Source organism: Chlorocebus sabaeus, chromosome 24 (assembly GCF_047675955.1).
Source record: "Chlorocebus sabaeus isolate Y175 chromosome 24, mChlSab1.0.hap1, whole genome shotgun sequence".
Lineage (NCBI taxonomy): Eukaryota > Metazoa > Chordata > Mammalia > Primates > Cercopithecidae > Chlorocebus > Chlorocebus sabaeus.
The window spans coordinates 23,315,229-23,337,459 of NC_132927.1; the positions used below are offsets into that span (position 1 = coordinate 23,315,229).

The window sequence follows — 22,231 nt, forward strand, 5'->3', positions numbered from 1 at the left end:
TAAAGTTTTTAAAATAAAAACGCATGTTTGGTGAAAAGTTAATACAGATGTAATTTGTATTTCATCATATTTTAAAATACAAAAGAATGGAATTGTTTTTACTCTATTACATGATGTAACTGACTAGCTGGGTTGTAATTCTCAATGTTATAATTATCATAATTCATTGCCATGCCGAAGTCAATTCTGCATTATGTGTGAAATGAAATACCTCTTTAGTTTAGCCTATTGCATGACATTGTGGTGCACCATGCATCTTTCAAATCTCTTTAAGAAAAATTAATGACAGGCCAAACTTGTGACAAAGTAGTGTGAATAACATTGAAGGAAGAAACATTTTAAACAGGGGTATATTATGATTTGTGGTGGAATTAAAAAACACGTAGCAGGAAAAAGGAAAAAAAAGAGTGAACCTAGGTATATATATAATGTACTTAAAGAGAGGACTCAGATTTTTTAAATGGACAAAATAAAAATTACATTATTTTTAAATACTGCATAGTCAGTGAGCATTTGATGTAAACCTTACAAATATGGTTGGGTGTTTTTTTTTTTCACTTTAGGGTTTGTTGAAAAGTAGTAACATTAGGCATTGTTTGGCACTTCTGGCAATGTTAGTGACTTCAGTGAATTTCATTATATCTATGATGCATTTCACATATCACTACAAAGAAATGCTGCCAATTGCAATTAAAATGGGCCCAATTGCAGAGATGTTAATATGGAGAGAGACAAGCATTCTTGAACTCATGAAATAGAATAATACTCCAAATTAAAATTGGGATCAATTACTGGCAATAAGAGATTACATGGTATATTCTTTCTTCTAGAACATTAAAAACTCCATTGCCTGGTGCCTCTCTATAACAGAACAAAAAATATTGGCATCAATTACACTTTAAATATGTTATCAAAATGGAAAAGGAAAACTATGTTGGTGAGTCCAGTTCATAATAAATACAAAAAGTATTAGGAAAAGGAAGGCAGTTGCTAAATGGGTGTTTTAAAAGTTTCATTATTTTTACTAACATTAAAGAAGAGGTTACTTAACAAAATTTACATTTCACTTGTTCCAGTCTTTAAAAATTTCTGCATTTTATCCATGTACTTTCAATTAAAGCAACTGAACATATGATCTGTAGTGAAAAATGTTGATTCAAATTGTTTGTTGGTTTACGTGAATGATCCAGAACCCATTTGAGATATACATTTTATTACCATCTCAATAAGCCTGATTGCTTTACACTTCTTCTGATTGCCCCTTTGTTCTTCACATTCATCTGCAATTTTTTAAAAATTTAATCAAAATTAATTTGTGAAGTACCAGCCAGTTCTCATCAACTTCTGAAGCATTGTGTATTCTTACTGTTTGAGATGGTAGGAAAGATTTTAATATTTTATAAATGCTTAGTAGTAGGATTGAAACTTTTTCTTACAGTAGTTTCTTTGTGCAGGATTACTTAGGATAATAGGACATTTGATTGTGTACCGGAAAAGGACACATGTATATTCAAATATTCTGAAAATAGTCTTTTTTTATTTAATTTTTATTTTTTTGCAAAAGCCTCACTCAAATCAATTTAAAGATCAAGGGAGGGAGAGGCAATGAGTTGAGTCTCCTTTTAGATCTCAAACATTTTCATTGCTACTATCATGAATGAGAGTACAGAAAATCAATTAAAAAGGGTGATCTACTGATCAGAGATAGTGGAGAAAAGGGGCTAGTTGCCACAAAATGGAAGTCAAGATGAAGAGAAATTTTGTAAAAAGTAAAAGAAATGCCCCAGATATCGTGTACTTGAATCTCTTTGGTCTGATAAAGTGTATAGGTTACTGTGAAACTCTGAAAAAATTTTAATATGCCTAATTCATTCAAATAAGTTATGAAACTCATTTGTTTATTATGTTTATTTAAAGGGCTTGGTTCAGATCAATTCCATCATTACCTAAATATTCAAACTGGCCCCCTTTTGAACTGACTGAAAATAGACATTAAATTCCAGGTTCATATATATTTCATATTTAACCTTCAAAGGTTTAACTGCTTTTTGCATGTATTACAAATATAGGAGAGTGCATCAGGGAGTTCCTATTAACATTTCTTTCTGCAGACATTAAGGTATGTGGAACACTGAAGATTTATCCCATGGTAACCAATAAATTGTATAACTAATTTCATTTTAGTGATAAGTGAATATTTCTCAACAAACACACATACTGCTTGTCATACCTTCCCTGGAAAGAGGCTTTATTGGACATAAGCTGTAAAATTATATTTTAAGTTGAATTACTGAATTTGCACAAACATTTCTACAGAATTGTTTTAAAAAATCAAGCTTTGTCGTTTTCCACTACATTTTGTTGTGCTTTTTATATTAATACTCGCAAATATTATAATTTAATACTTATATGCCAATTACTTGCATAAGCAGGTTTTTTTTAATCCTGGGGTGTTGAAAGAACATATAATAATAATATTCTTCTTAGACAAAAGTCTTTTTAAATGAAGTTAAAAGCTGAGATAATTTAAGGAAAAGGATCTTCAAATTTTCATAACCAACAGGTTTAAGTGAAATTTACAATGCATTGGAAAACTGGCTGGTTAAAGATATGATTTGTCCTCAGGTAGCTCAAAATCATTTTTACAGGTTTTTGTTTTTTTGTAAAAGTGTTTTTTAATCTTGGTAAAATAATAAAATAATATTTCACAATTTGCACAGAGTCTGACTAAAGGGCAGAGGCATATTACCCTCAGAGTTTAGAATAAAGCCAGATTTTTCAGGCCCAGTTCCACTGTAGAGTTAGTATGCACTGCAATCCCAAACATTTTCTTGTTCCCTCTAAAGCTAGGGCCAATTTCATTTCAAATGGAGGTTAGAGTAAAAAAAAATCACTTTTGTGTTCTACCACCTTCTGCACTAAGTATTCTTAATAACCTTTTGCTCTGGTTGACCCATTTAATAACCTGGAAGAAAAACAGTGTTGCTCCATGTCTGGTCTCAATGGAAGTAATTTTCTAATGGACAATAAGCCGAAAGGCCATGGCTGTCTAGGAGGTTAAACAACAAATATCTTGTCTGCATGGGCTTACGCAGCAGCTTCGGTCCTTTCTTCTTCAGAAGCGGCTTTGTTGTCTTGCCTGTAATTTGCACATTTAGGCTCTGTAGTTTGTTTATAAAATAGTTTTACACAAACCACTCTTAGCAGTGCAAGCTTCTGAGTTGAAAATTATTCAGGCTTGTTTCATTGAAGGCACTTGGTTTCCATGGCAATTTATAAAAGATGGTGGTTTGGTTTCTTCATTGGAACAGATGACGTAGTTTGGGTGTTCAAGTGGCCGCAAGCAAACTCCGATAAGCCTGTGTAATATGTAAGCCCAGGTTTACCATCCTGGATAGTAGTGCATGCAAAAAGAGACAGCATACAGTTATCTAGCTTAGCCATGGGAGAAAAATAATAATAATAAATGTGGGATGGGGATAAGGTGGGGAGAAACATGAATGCTTTAAATAATTCTGAGTTCGGATTATTTTCAAGGAAGGGTAACAGCCAAAGGTAAAAGGGCCTACATTTATTTAATTCTCTATGAAAACCTTCTCGAAAGGAAAATAAATGCCAGCTCTTCACGTACCCTGTTTACAGTGAGGTTTTTGTTGGCAGGCCATTAGGTTTCCATGGTAACAAGCAAACTATTCATTTGAAACAAAACCAGCCATGACTTTGTGCTTTGACAAGGATTTCTATAGCTCTTTTTTTTTTTCTTTTTTTCATTTTTTTTTTTTTTTTCCAGAGTTCAACCAGATGACACTGTAATCTTTTTTAGCCACAAAAGCACCTGAAGGTCTCTTCTCTACTCAGGTCAAGAATATCTTTTATGTTTAGTTTGGAATAAGTTATACTTCCATGATGTCTTTTTATCCCCAGTGCTTAAAAAAATTTGTTTTTATTATTTTGTTTTTGAGTCAGTAGTCAGTGGAGGAATCTTTGGTAGTTTGTTTGTTCAATGTCCATTTACAAAGACTCTTTCTTCATGCCAGTGCCTGGTGAATCTTTTATAGCCTCTGCCAGGATAAGGTCACCTTCGAGGACTTAAGATAGAGATGAGGACGATAATGGGAAAAAGCCATATATGAACCAAAATCCCAACAGCACCATCAACGGAATCTAAAGATAAGGAAAATAAATGCAAACAAAAAAAAGAAGAATAAGCATTTCATATAGCTACTAACACAACCTGGGTGAATAATAAAACAAGTATAGGGAAGCTATTTATTTTTATTTTGTTTTGTTTATCAGCTTTATTGCTAAGGGAAGTGAAAAGGAAAATGAATATATGGTAAGGCACTTGATAAAAAGATTTACAGATTTTAAATTGATATAATAGGCTATGAAAACTTGTTCGTGAGATATTCACAGAGGTTTGTGGTTGAGCTCAATCTTAGAGAGTTCTGCTAGCTCTAGGAAAGCAGGAACATGGAGAAAATTATCAGAAATCACAAAGTAAGATTTTTGTTTTTCAAGCTTCCAGAAGTGGATAAGTTTGAAGACTGAAAGAATATCTTAATGAAAACTAGAAAGGGATGATTTTGTGTACTGAAATTAACTACTGCTACTAGTAGATTATCCATGTTTAGATCAGTCCATTATCTATAAATTATACAAATCATTTTCTCTTTATTTTCACTTTTAGAGGCATGATGAAGTCCATTCTAACTAAAAAATCCCTTCCACCAATCAGCCTGGAAAGTTATACTTAACTGGAATTTCTGTTAAAACCTGGTGTCCAGGTGATGCCTCTTAGAGTACATGCCTCACTGAGGAGGGATAACACAGGTATAATTCATTAACCTAGCTAAAGTTACAAAATGACTTGTATCTAGGGTAGAGTTGAGTTTGACAATGGAGAAATACAATCTTATATCTGGATGGTGTGGACCATAGTTCCATTTATCGCCCGGAAATAATTGGCAGCCTGAGGAATCAGGAAGAGGCTTTCAGCCTTCAGGTTGGTCTGTAGTTAGAATATAATATTCACTTAATAATCATCAATCAATCAAATCCTAGTCATCAAAATGAACTTAATAAATGGTAATTAAATGACACAAATGTAACAGTAAACTTTCTGATACCAAATAGATTATTTTTGTTCAATTAAGATTATTTATTTCCCCTAATTTATAGACTTTAAATAAAAATATCCCCAATACATATAGGGGGTATTTTCATATTTAAAACTGCCGCACATTTCTTGGACTTGCTAGTTTAAGAGGAAAAAAACTAATTATAAAAATGTTCTATTGTAATAGAACTTGTACAGTAATGAAGTCCCTATGGGCTTTCACAGGCATTTAACTGTGGCTATTTTTATCAGTTATGCTTTCTTTCTGCACTAGGGAGTAAATAATTTCCTTTGCTTTCCTCCTTTGAAAAGTTTAATTCAACTTATTGAATTTATTTATAAGATTTGTGCTTACATTATGAAAATGTAAAATTTCTGTATATAGTTGTAACTGCTTTTAATTAATAAAATGTTACTGCCACTCAGTCATACTATGAAATTCAAAAGAAATACTATTATCCTTTGAGGAGAATACATGTTTTCCTGTGCATTAGAAAAACTGTTCTTTTGAGTATAGCTACTGGTTTTCTAAAGCAGAACTAGACAGACACAAGGATAAATTTTTACTAAATATGTTATTTGAAATACTAAGTTTATGACAAGATACTATGAGCAAAATGGCTCACTGTTACATAAAAATCTTAGTTTTTGTCTTTTGACAATACTTAAGAAATGAGTCAATTCAGTTCATATGAGTAATCAGTGGACAATTGTACACATTTAACTTTGAACATCTAGACTGATATAGTTTCTCACCAAATATAGAAAATTAACAAAGACTCTGATTTGCTCTAGACTTACACAAGATAGATTTTCATGCTTTTGTATGTGCTAAATAATTGATGAGCAATTTGTGTAAATTTAGTTTGATTACTTTCTCTATATATGACCACAAAATAAAAGATTCCAGATGAGTCTAAGATAATCCTTCAATTGCAGTCATTTTTAACAGGAATGATTTTATAGATTTCATAGCTTCAAATGTGAAATACAGAGATGAGGATTTTAAGAAGCAGCTAAACACATAATTCTAAATCTTTGTGCATTATTTATCATGTTTTATTTATATCTCTTCTATTATAAAATGGACCTGTGATGAAAAAATAAAATTAAAGATATCATTAGACCGTCATATTCAAAAGAGGGTATACAGTGAAAATCAAATTACTAAACAAGCTTTTGGTGCAGATAGGAGATTAGACCATATTAGGGCTACTTCATTACTTAATATATGTATTTGGGCTCTTTACAATGCTGAATCTGTTAAACTGGCTGGCAAAAGGCCAGGAGCAGTGGCTCACGCCTGTAATCCCAGCAGTTTGGGAGGCCGAGGCAGGTGGATCACCTGAGGTTGGGAGTTCAAGACCAGCCTGGCCAACGTGGTGAAATCCCGTCTCTACTAAAAATACAAAAAATTAGCAGGGCGTGGTGCCGCGCGCCTGTAATCCCAGCTACTCAGGAGGCTGAGGGAAGAAAATCACTTGAACCCGAGAGGCGGAGATTGCAGAGTGAGCAGAGATTGCACAGTTGCACTCCAGCCTGGGCAATGAGAGCAAAACTCCGTCTCAAAAAAAAAAAAAAAAAAAAAAAAATTGGCTAAGTCAGAAAATATATTCACTATATTCACAAACTGGAGGCATAAAAACATCTATGCTGACATGGTAAGGCTTGTGTCCTCACACAAATCTCATCTTGAAATATAATCCCCATAATCCCCACGTTTCAAGGGAGAGACCAAGTGGAGGTAATTGAATGATGGGGGCTGTTCCCCCATACTGTTTTCATGAAAGTGAGTTTTCACTAGATCTAATGACTTTATTATTATTATTATTTATTTATTTATTTATGCATTTTGAGACGGAATCTTGGTCTGTCGCTCAGGCTGCAGTGCAGTGACGTGGTCTCAGCTGACTGCAAGCTCCGCCTCCCGGGTTCACGCCATTCTCATGCCTCAGACTCCCGAGTAGCTGGGACTATAGGGGCCGGCACCACGCCTGGCTAATTTTTTTCTTCGTATTTTTTAATAGAGACGGGGTTTCACCTTGTTAGCCAGGACGGTCTCCATCTCCTGACCTCGTGATCCGCCCACCTCGGCCTCCCAAAGTGCTGGGATTACAGGGGTGAGCCACCGCGCCCGGCCAACCTAATGATTTTATAAGGGGCACTTCCCCCTTCTCTCAGCAATTCTCCTTGCCGCCTTGTGAAGAAGGTACTTTGCTTCCCCTTCACCTTCTGCCATGATTGTGAGTTTCTTTAGGCGTTGACCAGCCTTGCTGAACTGTGAGTCAATTAAATCTCTTTCCTTTATAAATTGCCCAGTCTTGGGCAGTTCTTTATAGCAGTATGAAGATTGACTAATACAATTTACATTATAAATATGTGCTACGTATACAGGTTCATCAAATATTTTAATAAAAGTTTTAAAATCGTCTAAAAAAAGTAATGTCAAATAAAGTTTTAAAATCTTAAAAATAAAAGTGTACTTGCCTTACACAGATCTAAATCAAAATCTCACTTCTATTTTATCTTAGGCCAAATATGTCTGCAATTGAATTTAATACTTTAAAAATAACTGAAGAAACTTTAGTGTATTAGATATAAGAATTTTTAAATAAACCAACTAAAAATAACTTTTTAAAATTAATTAAATTAAATGTTAATCTAATAGTAATATTACTTTAACGTTACAACAAACCAATCTCAAGCAAAGATACTTACTCTTAGTTGCTAGGTCTTGTTTTGCACATTCTCCTTCTGCAATTGATACATCATCAATAGCAATGTCACCTTCTATTCCAGGACCTCGGATACCTTCAAAAATGAGCTACAAATATGAATGAAACAAACCTAAATGTGGAGCTTTGATTTGCAGATCAATTTCTTTTGAGAAATCAAGGAGACAAAAGTAAACTTGTCAGTAATCCTGGCATCTTTTAGATTTGATGACTTTCAGAATTAAAACATGCAGAAAACATAAACTTTCATCCTGAAACCGGTAATTCAGTCTTCCTTGCATTATATTAGTTTTTCTCATCAAAAGCTCTGTGTCAATTTTAAAGCAAAACTAAATTTAATCAAATAATACAATAAAAAAACAATGACTACACATCCTCTTTTAATTTTTAAGGATAAGAAAACAATGTTTTATTTGAAAAGTCTTTCTCTGACATAGATATTTTCTGGTTTTATCTGAACATAACTCATAACATTAGTTTTCTAGAAATACTTTAAAGAATGAATCAATTCTGGATTCTTTACAACAGTAATATGTATATTGAAGCCCAGACCAAAGTTTTTCTATCTCTGACATTGATTTCTCACAAACAGATTGAATATGTTCATCATATTCCCATGTTGACTTTATAATTTACCTCCATGGTTTCACAGCTGATATTCCATTTTTTAAACTTGAAGATATTTATCAGTCTATTTATGTTGAATATCTCATGGTATACCTTTGAATTTATGGTGGCTATAACAATGGTGATCACTGAGGCTCAGTGCATGAATATTGAAAGAATAAATGAGTACAATCAGAATCCTTTCTTATTAAATACTCAATATAATGACAATAGAAGCACAATTAGCAAATTTATATATATTTTTTATTTTTACAGAAACAAGACTCTTAGAAATTTCTTTATGACTCCCAAATTATTCCTTGCTTTCAGGAAAACTTTTTAATCTTTTTGATGTTGTAAGGCAATTCTTGCATTCAGTGGTGGGTGTATAGTTCTAGAAAAATATTTACATGTTAAAAGAAAGTATCTACTTTGGTCATTCCAAAGAATAGTTTTATAAAAAGCTGTTTCTAACATCAATCTGGTAATGTGCATTATTAATAACATTCCTAGACTTATGTCATCACAACAGATTTGACAATGTTTATTTTTATCAATGCCAAAGTTTTTGTTTTTGTTTTTATTTGAAAACATCTCTTCAAAGGCAAATCAGAGTCATTTCTGAACTTTTCAAAGCTGCTGTCCTGGGAGAGCCATAGCTTAATTACGATGATTTTGAGAGAACTTAGGCTATTTTTGAGAAATTGATCCAATGGTCTTTGATATGCTCTCATAATTTTATCAAAGGGAATCTCCAGGTAGTAAGCAGAGGGAATCAGTTGTCAACTTTTGTATTGAGACCCTGTCCTTCACTTAAATGTAGTTCATAAACAAAGAATAATTTTCATGATTTGATAGCAGAGAAAAATGTGAGTTCTTACTGATATATAAATATGATAAATATGGAGTTTCCTGCTTGTCTATGTTAAGATAAGCATGTTCTTAAAGATTTTCCAAAGCCATCTCTTTGAAAAACATTTAAAATGGTCTGTTTCACTGAAGCCAAAACAAAATGGCAGCTGCTAGCTTGGTTCTACTGTTTTATGTATTACGCTTGTTCCTTTGAATGATAAAAGGTTTTGTAGCTACCATGGTTCATCAGAAAACTTCAGCACAAGTATATTACATAAAACACTATAACCAAGTTAGCAGTTAAGCAAATTCTCAGTCCTCAGATAGAAGTATTATTGTGGCTGCTTGGAATTGATGACTTCCATTTGAGATAGCATGGTGTCTGGAAAGGTAACTAGGAAGTGGCTTTAAAAAGTCTCAGAAGACTTTTAAGCAGTCCTTTATTTGAAAGGTCTATGAGAAAGAATTTAGAAAAAAAATGAAAAGTATAAACATTTGAGAGAATTGAATATGGAGAAAGGGAAGTCATTTTAAGGTGCAGGATATTCCACATTATGGATATAATTTATTTAACCAGTACCCTATAGTCATTGTTAGACATTAAAACTATTATCTCCTATTATGAACAAGGCTGAGGTGACTACATTTCAAGCACATTGTTGTTTAAGGTCTATAAAGTGCCCCTATGAGCAAACTACCTGTGAGAAAATATTTCCATTTTTCCAAAAGGTAGGTTTTTAAGTCTTGGGGTATATTTTCCCTCTTTGATATGTGTCCCTTACATGATAGAGAGTCAATGTTAGAGTAAATCAACAGTTACTATTAAATACTGTTTGTAGAGTGCAATACAGGTTTTACAATGCAGCCATAGCAAAGATAAGGGGTTTGCATTCCCATGTGCTTTATGTGGGCAAGTGAGATGTGGTGAAGAGTCTAATAAAGGTGGGTTAAAATGCTCTGCACCTGCTCGCACTTGAAATTTACACAGATGAAGCTGAAGTCAAAATCCATTTATTAGGAAGGATGTTTGAAAAACATCCCTGTGTTCTGTATCACTGAAGCCAAAACAAAATGGCAGTACATGGATTTCCCATCTTAGTTATGTAAAGGTAAAAAGTTTGAAGAAAATACCTATGCTTTTTCTTATTCAAAGTACACAATTGCTTTTACTTAGTAAGTTCTTGTTACTTCCAGGTAGGAGTCATATAAAATGGTGAGATTTCTTTAAAAATCAAAACTAAAACATACATGTCATCAAAGTCATTTCTGAATTTTTCAAAGCTGCTGTCCTGGGAAAGTCATAGTTTAATTACAATGATCGTGCCATTACTCAAAGCATTTCAACACTTCTTCTGCTACTGCCTTTAAAGGATTAAACAATTCTCTTTTTTCTGTTACTTTTCTTTTTCATCCTGTCTTCCTGCCTCCCTGTGCAGCTTGATCAAAATCAAAAGGTTGGACCTAGGCTTGTGCTAAAAAAAAAAAAAAGTCCAAGAGCAGTGAAATTATGGAAGATAGACCCTTTTGTAGTCAGATTGAGAGAATGTGTCGGAAACCATCTGTAGTAAACATCAGGAAGCAGATTGACTAATGTAATTTAATATGTGTGCTACCTACCTACTGGCAATATGTTGACTATAAGTTTGTGTTCTGCTGAAGAGCAAAAGTAGAAATCAACAAAAATCAAAGCATCATGTGTCCACAGGGCTTCCTATACCTACAACATTACCTTATGTGAATATTTCATCCCTTGGTGATACCGAATGAATGAAGTGGTACAGTAAAAAAAAGTACGCTAATTTGCAAATATATTATTTACAGTTACATTTACAATTATTGATACTACATTTTGTCATTGATAAAGCAAGGTATTTTCTTTAAGTATAGCAGGAATTTTAGACATTGTGTGTAAATAAATCTAATTAGTGGTTATTTATTGGAATGATAAAAATAATTTCTAGGAATAAAACTCTTAGTACAGTCATAATTTATATTTTAAATATTTATTTGTAATCTTGTGATGATGAATCTATTTTAATAGGCCAGAGAAATACTTGCAGTCTTCCACAGGGTCCTTTTTGAACAGAAAGAAAAAGGTCCTGTGTAGCATGTTTGTTTCCTTTTGATTTCCACAGTTTTGCTATTAGGAAAATATAGATTAGTTTTTAACTGGTTGAATTTCACAAAGAAATATTTATTGCATCGTTTTATTTATGCTCTGAGCTCTTGACTACAATTATATTTCTGAATTATTGTAATTAAATTTTATAGATTCAAACAGATTCATAAATGACTTTTAGACTAAGATCTAGAGACAGCATGTTTGACTTGACATTGTTTTTGTGTGAGTTAGATTAGACAAATATAAAGTGTAGATATTAAATTTAAATGATGTGCCTTAGCCAAACTTTTAAGCATTTGTAAAAATAAATCTTTGCTTGGCATTTTCTAGAATATAAAGATGAGAAATTATAAGTCCATTAAAATATGATGTGTTTAGCCATAGAAGATGTGATCTTTACACAACAACAAAAAACATTAATTATATTTATTTTGAGAATTAAGACTCTAGTTTAAAAAGTTAAATTGTCATATTTTTATGACTTTCCATCATTATTTTGACTACTATTACATTACAGAGATAAAACCATTTTCGTTTCCTCTTCAATACTTCTGAAATGCATTTGGTTTAGCTGACTTGAAGAAGGAATTAACAGCATCTAGGTACCCATGGAGAAAATGTTAAGGTTTAGGTCTCCTAAAAGAGGGATAAAATTATGCAAAACCCATTCCTCCCACACAATAGCAATATTATTTAAAATTATTTCCCTTAATTGAAATGACGAGTTTAAAATTGAAATGTTTTCACAGTGTGTTCATACAACTCAGCAAACTTAACATATAAAAAATTCTGCATAATCAGAAAATTAACTTTTGGTAAGTAAATTCAAATGGGAATTTTTAAATTAATGTGGATTTCTGTATTAGAATTATACCTCACAAAATTGTTTCAACTCATCAATTGACAGTTTCTTACACACATTATAATGCTTCAAAGCATATTAATATAGAGGTCAAAATAAAAATATAGATGATGCTATGAAAGTGTGTTCAAATGTAATTTCTCAGCAAGAAAAGAAGAGCTACATGAATCATTAATGAGTAAAAGTAGATGGGGGAATTAAATAATACAATGCACTTCTGATGATTTGCCTTCATTTTTAATGGTGACTTTTGCAAATATTTACAACATAGTTTCTTCCTGACGAAAGGCAAATCATTTCTAATCATTACTGCTAAGGCAAATGCAAAACCCTAAGACTGCAGTTTGAAAACCGACGGTACATATCACTTTGAAAAACTTCAGGATATAAATATATTTTAAAATAACCACTAGCATTAATAATATTATCTTTATTTTATTACTGGTTTAGCAAATAATTGAACTATCCTCAACCATTACAAAACAAATTTGAAGAGAGACAACATAATAGACCTAGTGGGTAGCCTTGGCTTTTTCCCTGGGGAAACCATCTCAAATCAGAACGGTGAGTTTAACTTCACAGTGCTCTGCCAGTTCAACTTGTGGGACAAATGTCAATTAGCTGTGAGAATTTCTAATGTTAAATAATAACATGAAAGTCGACTGTTGGGAAAGACAAAGAAATTCATCAAGTTGTGAGCTGCAATTGGTAAATGTTTTTAATGGTTAAGTCAGGAGTCACCATTGTGTCCATATAATTGCCCTGGAATGTGGCTTAGAATGCCAGATATGCTACATGAGCATGTAATGTCTGCTAATGAGGACAATATTTTCTAGCTTATTATTATTCTTAGTTGGAACATAGGGCAGAATGATGTAAGGAGAGCAGTATAGTCTCTTTTCCAGTCCCTGTTACAGTGTTAAGGATTTCTACCTTTATTTTAAAAAATTATGTCAAAACCTATTTCTAAGTCTTGAAATGAATAAGTAAGAGCAGGAGATTTCCAGAATCCCTTTCACTTAAACTAAGAAAATGTAAGGAGCATTTTGTGTCTTATAATTTATATACTTTACCCCTGGAAAACATTTGGAATATCCTATGAAAGAAGTAAAACATTAAAAGGGGATGGTTAAATATTTTCCTTGGTATGGGATGTAAAATTAATTGACATTATAAGAATATATCCATTTTGTTTCTTTGGAATTGTTGCCCTAATTTTTCCAAATGTAGCAAAATATATTTTCATCCCAAGCACTGATCATGCTAAGTTAATTCTAGTAAATGAACCCAACATAAATTTCAATAGAATAAAATTTCTACTTGTCTTGGAAAGTACTAAACAATAATTGTATTTTCAACTAAGCAAACTAATTGGACCCACTCAAACAAAGGACTGTCCAAGTAATTTTGTAAAGGATTTATGGATCAAATTAATTTAAAGTCATGTAACTCAAAACAAATAAAACAGCATAAATGTTAGTGAAAGAGACTCAAAGTCACTTATATTCCATTTAAAATTTCAAGAGGTAAAAGTTTTGCCTTCCACTTGAAGTAAATATATCCTCAAATGCCAGAAAGTTACATTTGAGTAATATTAAAGCTTCTCACAACTTAATTTATATGGTAATATATTGGTATTATTGTTGTTATCAGGAGTTCCTAGAAGATGTTACACACCAAAAAAAATATTTTTGAGAAGCTTGACAAGTTATAAAAGATTTTTGGGTAAAAAAAATACTTCGTATAAAAAATTCAAAACAAATCTTCTCTAAAATGAAATAAGACAAAAACAACAAAAGTGGCATGGGATTATTTAGTTGTGTTTCATGTGTCCTTGAACAATCAAGATTAATGAAATACAGTCCTTAGCCAGTAGACCTAGAAATATGTTGGGAAATGAAAGAGCATAGATCAAAATAAAAAGATGATTTTATCTATCTTTATTTTCCATTGGTAATTTAAATAGCTTAAAAATGCATCAATTCAAACTATTTACAAATACAAATTTTTCCATTTGTTTCCAAGAAAAATAGAGTAACAGGAACAAGAGCTATCTTTCTACTTTAAACAACCAAATAACTAGGCCAAGTATATGAAACCACAGTGTTAAGGATACTAGATATCAGATAATGAAGACGTGTGTTCCCTGGGAAATGGGAGTCAAATAAGGTGAATTCTGTTGACCAGTACAAAGTTTATAGGCCATGGTGCAAGTAGAGGAAAAGAAGGTGAAACCTGGTAGAAAATCTGAGTTGAGGAGATGAGAGTTCAAAAAAACAAAGGAAGCCGGAATGTTCAGGGCAGAATACCAGAGAAAAACAGTGGCAGAGAAAAAGAGAGAGAGAAACAGAGCACTGCAGAGAGTCCCCCTTGAGTATTCAGCAGAGTACTGATCAGGACATGAAATGAGGAATCTACCCAATACTTGGGAAAGAACCAGAGGGATCAATTTGAGTTAACAGTGCCCAGCCTTCACAGGACTGGGAATGGTGACTGCTCCCATCCACCACATGGAAAAATTTCGTAATACATGGGACATTTGGTGGAGGATTCAGAATAGTCTTGCCTTCATCATGAGAAATAATTAGCCCTATATCAAACATTACTCTAGTCTCACCTGACAAGTCTTAACAGCAACACCTAAAATAATGAAACTGTTTTGAAGTAACTTAACTATCTTCCCTGAAAAAGCTCAAGAATATTTATAAGAATACAAAAATATGCAGCACCTATCAAGGTAACAGTCACAATGTCTGGTACCCAGACAAATTACCAGACTTGTAAAAAAATAACGAAAACAATGATCCATTATGAGAAGAAAAATCAATCAACTGAAACCAACCAAGAACTTATATAGATGTTGACAATAGCAGATAATTTAAAATGTTTATGATAACTGGATTTCATACATTTAAAATATTAACTAAAGACATACAAATATTTGCTAAAAAGATTCAAATTGAACTTACAGAGATGAAAAATCCAATGACTTAGATGAAAAATACACCGAATAAAACTAAAAGTAAATTAGACATTGCGGAAGAAACTATTGTTGAATGTGAAGACAGAATAAAAACTATCACAAATTAAACATAAATAGAAAAAAATGAAAATGCCTTAATGAGTTGTGTGACACTTTCAAGCAATTTTATCTATGTGTGATTGAAATCTTCAAAGGAGAGGAGGACTAGCAGAAGTATCTGAAGAAACATTAGTGAGAAAAACCTCAAATTTCATGAAAACTATAAATCCACAGATCCAAGAAATTTAATGAACACGAAGCACATATAGAAGGAAGAAAAATATATCAAAGCACATCACAATACAATTTATAAAAATGAATGATAAGGAAAATCTTAAAAGCAACCAGAGAAAAAAGTCACATTACATACAGAAGAATAAATTTAAGGCTATCCACAGATTTATTCCTGGAAACAATGCAAAGAAGAAGAATATGGTACAATATCTGAAAAGTTCTTAAAAACAACAACAACTACAAAAACAAGGACACTTAATCAGAGGAAACTTTCAAAAAATGTGTGGTATATTATGATCTTGGTATTTTGTTTATTGTGAACTTTGCTGGAATTTTGTGTTGGAGAGGCAGTCATGTGGGAAGTGAAAGTATATCTAGAATAATATCAACTTTTTAGAAAAAATTTTGCTTTTTATGACAATATCAGTATATACATTTTAATATTAAGGTTACTTCTGTCAGTAATACTTTGGAATCCTATCTTCACAGTTTAATTTAGTTTGATGATATGTTGTCATTCATTCGACTGCATTGTTCTTCATAGAAACAAAATGATTCTTTTATTTTTCAGAATCATATGGGAATAAATCTTTTATATATCTGTAGATAATTGGCTAGTCTTACTCTCTGATACTTTATCATTGTGAATGACTATGTATTTTTATCATCCTGGTTTGATTTAGAAGTGCAATCTCCAAAGCAATTAGAATTTATAGATTAGATTACAAGAAAAGGTCATTCCACCAATTAAAAATTGGCACGATTTTCTATACCCTTACAACATATGCCATGAAATGCATCCAAAAAAAACACTAGTAGAGGAAACATTCAATGCTATAAATACAGTGTCATGAAATAGATTTGAATTCTTTTGAAATAAGGCATAGAGCTGCAGAAGATATATGTCATAGACTTTGAAGATATTTTACCATATTATTAAAATATAAAAATATTTGGATATGTAGATATATATTTATATATGTATATATGTTTATACACATTAAAATCATTAAAAACTGTATTAACTCCATTGAAATAGCTTAATCATCTGTTGTCTCTAGATATAATGGCCACTGTTGCAGTCTTTACAATTTCTGTATTTTTACTGGTAACTCTCTTAGCTAACTCTCTAAGTTTTACTTCTTTTCTATATAGAAACAAAGAAAAATAAAGTCATCTTAATTTTAATAATCAGTGATCAATTACTGATATGGCATTAAATCAAAAGGAACTTTTTGCTATGAGTACATAAAATTTCATCAAGAAAAATCCAAACAGATTGATAATTGATTACCAAGTTCCATTATTATAGAAACTTATATATATATATATATATATATATTTCTTTTTCAGGGAGTAAAATATAAGCATGTGGTTTTATAGAAATCACGGGCGGATCACGAGGTCAGGAGATCGTAGACCATCCTGGCTAACACGGTGAAACCTCGTCTCTACTAAAAAATACAAAAAACTAGCCGGGCGTGGTGGCGGGCGCCTGTAGTCCCAGCTACTTGGGAGGCTGAGGCAGGAGAATGGCGTGAACCCGGGAGGCGGAGCTTGCAGTGAGCTGAGATCCGGCCACTGCACTCCAGCCTGGGCGACAGAGCGAGACTCCGTCTCCAAAAAAAAAAAAAAAAAAAAAAAAAAAGAAATGGATTACATTTTTTCCAGGCAAATCATTTAAATTTTGATAAACTATTATTCAAACCAATTACCTGATGAGTATTAATGAATAAAGGAAAAGCGCATTTATCTTTATAAAGCAGCTTTTAGAACTAAAGCAAAACTTAATCATAATTTTTGTGATGCTTATATCATTGGATTTCTGAATATTCATATTTTAATATTTCCTCAAGATCTACCTTTAATGTTATGCTCATTTACAGCAACTAATTAGCCAAAATTACTATTCTTACCTGAAATGAAGTAATTGGGTATATATTAACATGAGCCTCATTCCATCTTTGTCCTTTATTCCCACTTGAAGACCACAGTGGATTCTCTATTGTTGTTTGCCCTTTCAAACGTAGATAAACATTTAAGACGCCTAAAAATGACAATAAAATTTTATTTTGCATAGTCATTTTCAACTCAAATTTGTTTTTCCTTGACCAAATACTCGTAAACTTTTTAAACTGAAATTTTACAGAACACTCTAGTGTCTTGTCCTCTCTTCTCCTCTCATTTCCTATTTTGCTCTTATGACATTTGATATTTGATCCAAAAGTAACCATGTCCTAATTCCCTAGAACATGTGAATGTTGCCTGATACTGCAAAAGGGATTTAAGGATTTTGCAATGGGGAGATTATTCTAGATTATTAGGGTGAGTCCTAAATGCAATTACGTATAGCTTTATAAAACAGAGGCCGAGGGAGATTTGATACAGGAATGAAGGCCATGAGAGAGAAAGAGATGTTACATGGCTGGTTTCGAAGATGGAGGAGGGGGCCACAAGGACTACTGGCAGCTTCTTGAAGCTAGTAAAGACAGAGGAAAGGGCTTCTCTCCTGGAGCTTCAGAAGAAGCCAGCTCTGATGACATCTTGATTTTAGGCCCAGAATGCTTTCTGTAGATTTCTATTCTCAAGAATAAGATAATAAATTTGTGTTGTTTTAGGTCATGAAGTTGGTGATCATTTGTTATTTGTTTCAGTAGCAAGAGGAAATGAATATAGCATGTAATCATGTACTGACTAACTTGCTCGGAGTTGGACTCTAATTCTGTCGTCTTATATTATCATTTAGAATCTTATTTTTTCAGTTTGATTTTTACCTGTCTCATTTTTCTTCTAAAATAGTTATTGGAATATAAAATGAAGATAGCTTTTATCTTATCATTTGATATCTCTTTCAACAGTTTAATGTGTTGTACACAGTAATAATATTAATGATGATAATGATATTAATACAATAAATATATTTCGAACACTTACTTCAGATGAGGAATTAATCCTCTCAACAATCCTATGAAGTATTTATTATTATCATCCCCACATTATAGATGAGAAAACTTAGAGGGGTTAAACAATTTGCTCTATGTCATACAGTAAGAACATAGCACAAGCAGGATTTGAACTCAGGGAGTTTCAGAGTCTTACATCTTAATCACTAGGCAATCAATATTTTAATAGATAATTTTAAAAATCAACTTTATTGAGGTAAAATTTACATGCAATAAAATTCATTCATTACTATGTGTATAGGCCAATAATTTTAGACTAATGTCTACTACAATGTAAGTACTTGATCAAGATACAATCAATGTATCTTGATCAATGTTCAAGATACAGAACATTTCCATTTCCTCAAACAATTCTCTCACTTTCCTCTGTAGTTTATCTTCCCAGCCACCCTACCTTTGCTAGATAACTAGTGATCAGGCTTCTATCACTAATTAATGATTTCTTTTATACAGTGTCATATTAATGGAATTAGGCAGTATATAATTTTTGTGTGTTTGGTGACTTTCCCTCAGTGTAATACTGATGATATTTATGTTATTGTTTTATTAGTCATTTTAAATTCAGTGCTTAGTTTACTTATGTTTAATGTACTTTATTGATGTGTTTATACTTAAATACACCATCTTGTTGGTTTGCATTTCTTTCTTCTGTTTTTCCTTCTCCCTATCCCCTTCCATTCCTTTTTTCCAGGAACGGATTTTTTTCAGGATTTATAAAAAAAATAAAAGATTTCAATTTATGTAGTCTACTGACTTCTTAACTATATCTCCTTTTACTATGCATTAGTGATTATTTTAGAGTTAACAAGATATAACTTTTCAGAGTCTAATTAGAGTCAATATTTTACTTCTTCATACTTACAAATCGTAATTCAAACTCCCTTCACATGTTCCACTGTTACCTTATCCTATTCACTTCAGATTCTATATCTCCACAAATGTAACAACCTTACACAACATATAATTCATTTATCTGCCTCATTTCTTTACTCAAATATATTTTACTTTTGTTTACATTGTAAACCTCACCTTACGGTACTATTTTCAAGAGCCAGATATGAATATATTTTCTATAAATTATAAGAAGAAAGGAAATATGGCATTTCAGTTTCCACTTATTCCCATTTCTGGTGGTTTACATTTCTACCTGTAGATCTGAGTTGCAATCTGGCACCCACGGCCCAAAAGGCATCCCTTAGCAGTTTTTTGCAGTGGTGAGCTTCTAGAGACAACATTTCTCTGATTCCTTTAGGTAAAAATATTCTCATTTCTCTCATATTGCTCGTGAGGTATAGATGGCAGGGTTTTGTTTTTTTTTTTCCAGCATATTAAAGGTGTTCCATTATCTTCTGCATGCTATTTCTAATGTGAAATAAACCATCATTCGTTTTTGTCTGTCTTGTACATAGTATGCTTTTCTTTCTCTCTCAGGCCACTTTGGAGAATTTCCCTTTGTCTTTGGTTTGCAGTAGTTGATTGTGATGAATGTAAATATGGTTTTCTTTAGATTCATCTTGCTCAGGGTTATGCTGAGTTTCTTCTAAGTCTTTTCCATTAATTCTTTTACAAATTTATTTTATTTAATCTTACTCTTTTTTTAAGAGATGGGGTCTTGCTCTGTCACCCAGACTGGTGTGCAGTGGTGCCATCGCACCTCACTGCAGCCTCAAACTCCTGGGCTCAAGGGATCTTCCCACCTCAGCTTCCAAAGTAGCTCATACTACAGGGGCACCCCAACATGCCTAGCTTTTTTTTTTTTTTTTAATGAATGGAGTCTCTCCATCTTACTCAGGTAGATCTCCAACTGAGTTCAACCAATCCTTCTGCCTTGGCTTCCCAAAGTGTTTGGGATTACAGATGTGAGTTACCATGCCTGGCCCCATTATTTCTAACAATATTTTCTGCCACGTGTCTCTTTCCTCTCTTTTGCACAATTGACTTATATATAAGTCAATTATATATATAATATATATATTTAAGTACTTATATATATAATGTAACTTGATATTCTTGTATAGGTCATTATGACTCTGTTTATTTTTCTTCAATATTTTCCCCTGTTTCCTCAGATTAGAAAATTTTCCTTGTCTTCAAGTTCATTGACTTTTTTTTCTGTCATCTCCAGTCTTCTGTTAAGCCCATCCAGTAAATTTTTTTGTTTATTGTACTTTGTAGTATAATTCTTATTTAGTCCTTTTGTATAGTTTCTTTCTCTGCTGAACTTCTTTATCCATTCACTCATTTTATTTCCTTTGATTCTTTCAGCACATCCTCTTATTTCATTGAACACATTTATAATATCTTTTTTTTTTTTTTTTTTGAGATGAATTCTCTCTCTGTCGCCCAGGCTGGAGTGCGGTGGCGCGATCTCGATCTTGGCTCACTGCAAGCTCTGCCTCCCGGGTTCACGCCATTCTCCTGCCTCAGCTTCCCAAGTAGCTGGGACTACAGGCGCCAGCTACCACAGCCGGCTAATTATTTGTATTTTTAGTAGAGATGGGGTTTCACTATGTTAGCCAGAATGGTCTCCATCTCCTGACCTCGTGATCCACCTGCCTCGGCCTCCCCAAGTGCTGGGATTACAGGCGTGAGCCACCGTGCCTGGCCTATAATACCTTCTTTAAAGCCTCTATCTGCTAAGTCCAAAGTTTAACTTTCTTAACTTTGGTTTCTACGAACTGATGTTAACTTTTTATGGCTACGAATCATATTTTCTATTTATCTGTATATCTAGTGACTTTCAGTGAGTAATGGGCATTGCAGATAGAACATTATAGAGACTCTTCAGCTGTAATGTTTCTCAGAAGGCTATTGGCTCTTGTTATAGCACATTGTTCAGTTATAAATTGACCATGCTGAACTTGTATAGGCTTGGTTTTCCACTACTAATGCAGATCTGTGAAAACCCAAAATTGTTGCCCTAAATTCTCTAACTTTATGGGACTCAATCTCCAAATCTGTCAATCTTATTGGGGCTTGCATTTAGGCTTTTTTAGAGAATATCTAGAGAAGGCCTTTCTCCCAGGTATGATTCTAGCCTTTCTTGTTTCATCGTGCTGCCAGGGGTTTTATGAGATCTCTACACTCTCATAAAGTTTCATGGCTGAGACTTCAATATTGCATGCTGCTCTCCTCTCAGGTCTCCTTGCACTCCCCATCTTTGTTGTGCTGCCAGTCCCACAAAGGTTGCAATAAGTCTTGGTTTTTCTAGTCTTCTACATGTACAGTCTAGCCTTCAGCAAATACTCCTGAGGGAACCCCGTACAGACTTCTGGATTCAACCCTGCACATCTCTTTTCTTTCTGTTGTCCTGACCCACAGATTCCAATGACATCAATTGTACATTACGCTAATCTTTGTTCCCTGACTGAGTGGGATCTTCACATTCTGCTTGAATTTCTGGGATCTGTGGCAAGGTCAGGAAATTGTCCTTAGGCAGAGAGCTTGACTGTCATGGAGATCACTCCATTAGTTTCTCTTTTCTCATCCATTGCAGTCTTACCCTGTTTTTTGGTCTATTCTCTAAAAAATGGTTTCTAACATATTTTGCCCATTTTTATGCTTGTTTAGGGCAATAGGACTTATCTGATATCATTTACTACTCCTTGGCTTTAAGACGATCTCATTTTGATAACAGATAATTATAAAAATTATTAGTAATATGTTAATATATACACTTCACAATAGACATATAAAATTTCCACATAATGTAGTAT

At 32.9% G+C, this 22,231-nt stretch overlaps 1 protein-coding gene across 1 annotated transcript in view; it reads right to left on the reverse strand.

Moving 5' to 3' along the window:
* Positions 1-511: 511 nt before the first annotated feature.
* The window catches only part of MDGA2 (MAM domain containing glycosylphosphatidylinositol anchor 2), an 852,475-nt gene continuing 830,755 nt past the window's right edge, over positions 512-22,231 (reverse strand). Inside the window, exons 15-17 of the mRNA XM_007986604.3 lie at positions 17,469-17,599; positions 7,838-7,943; positions 512-4,164 (exon numbers count right to left, since the gene is read on the reverse strand). Coding sequence (XP_007984795.2) covers positions 4,076-4,164; positions 7,838-7,943; positions 17,469-17,599 — 326 coding nt within the window. The 3' untranslated portion in view covers positions 512-4,075. The remainder of the gene's footprint in view (positions 4,165-7,837; positions 7,944-17,468; positions 17,600-22,231) is intronic.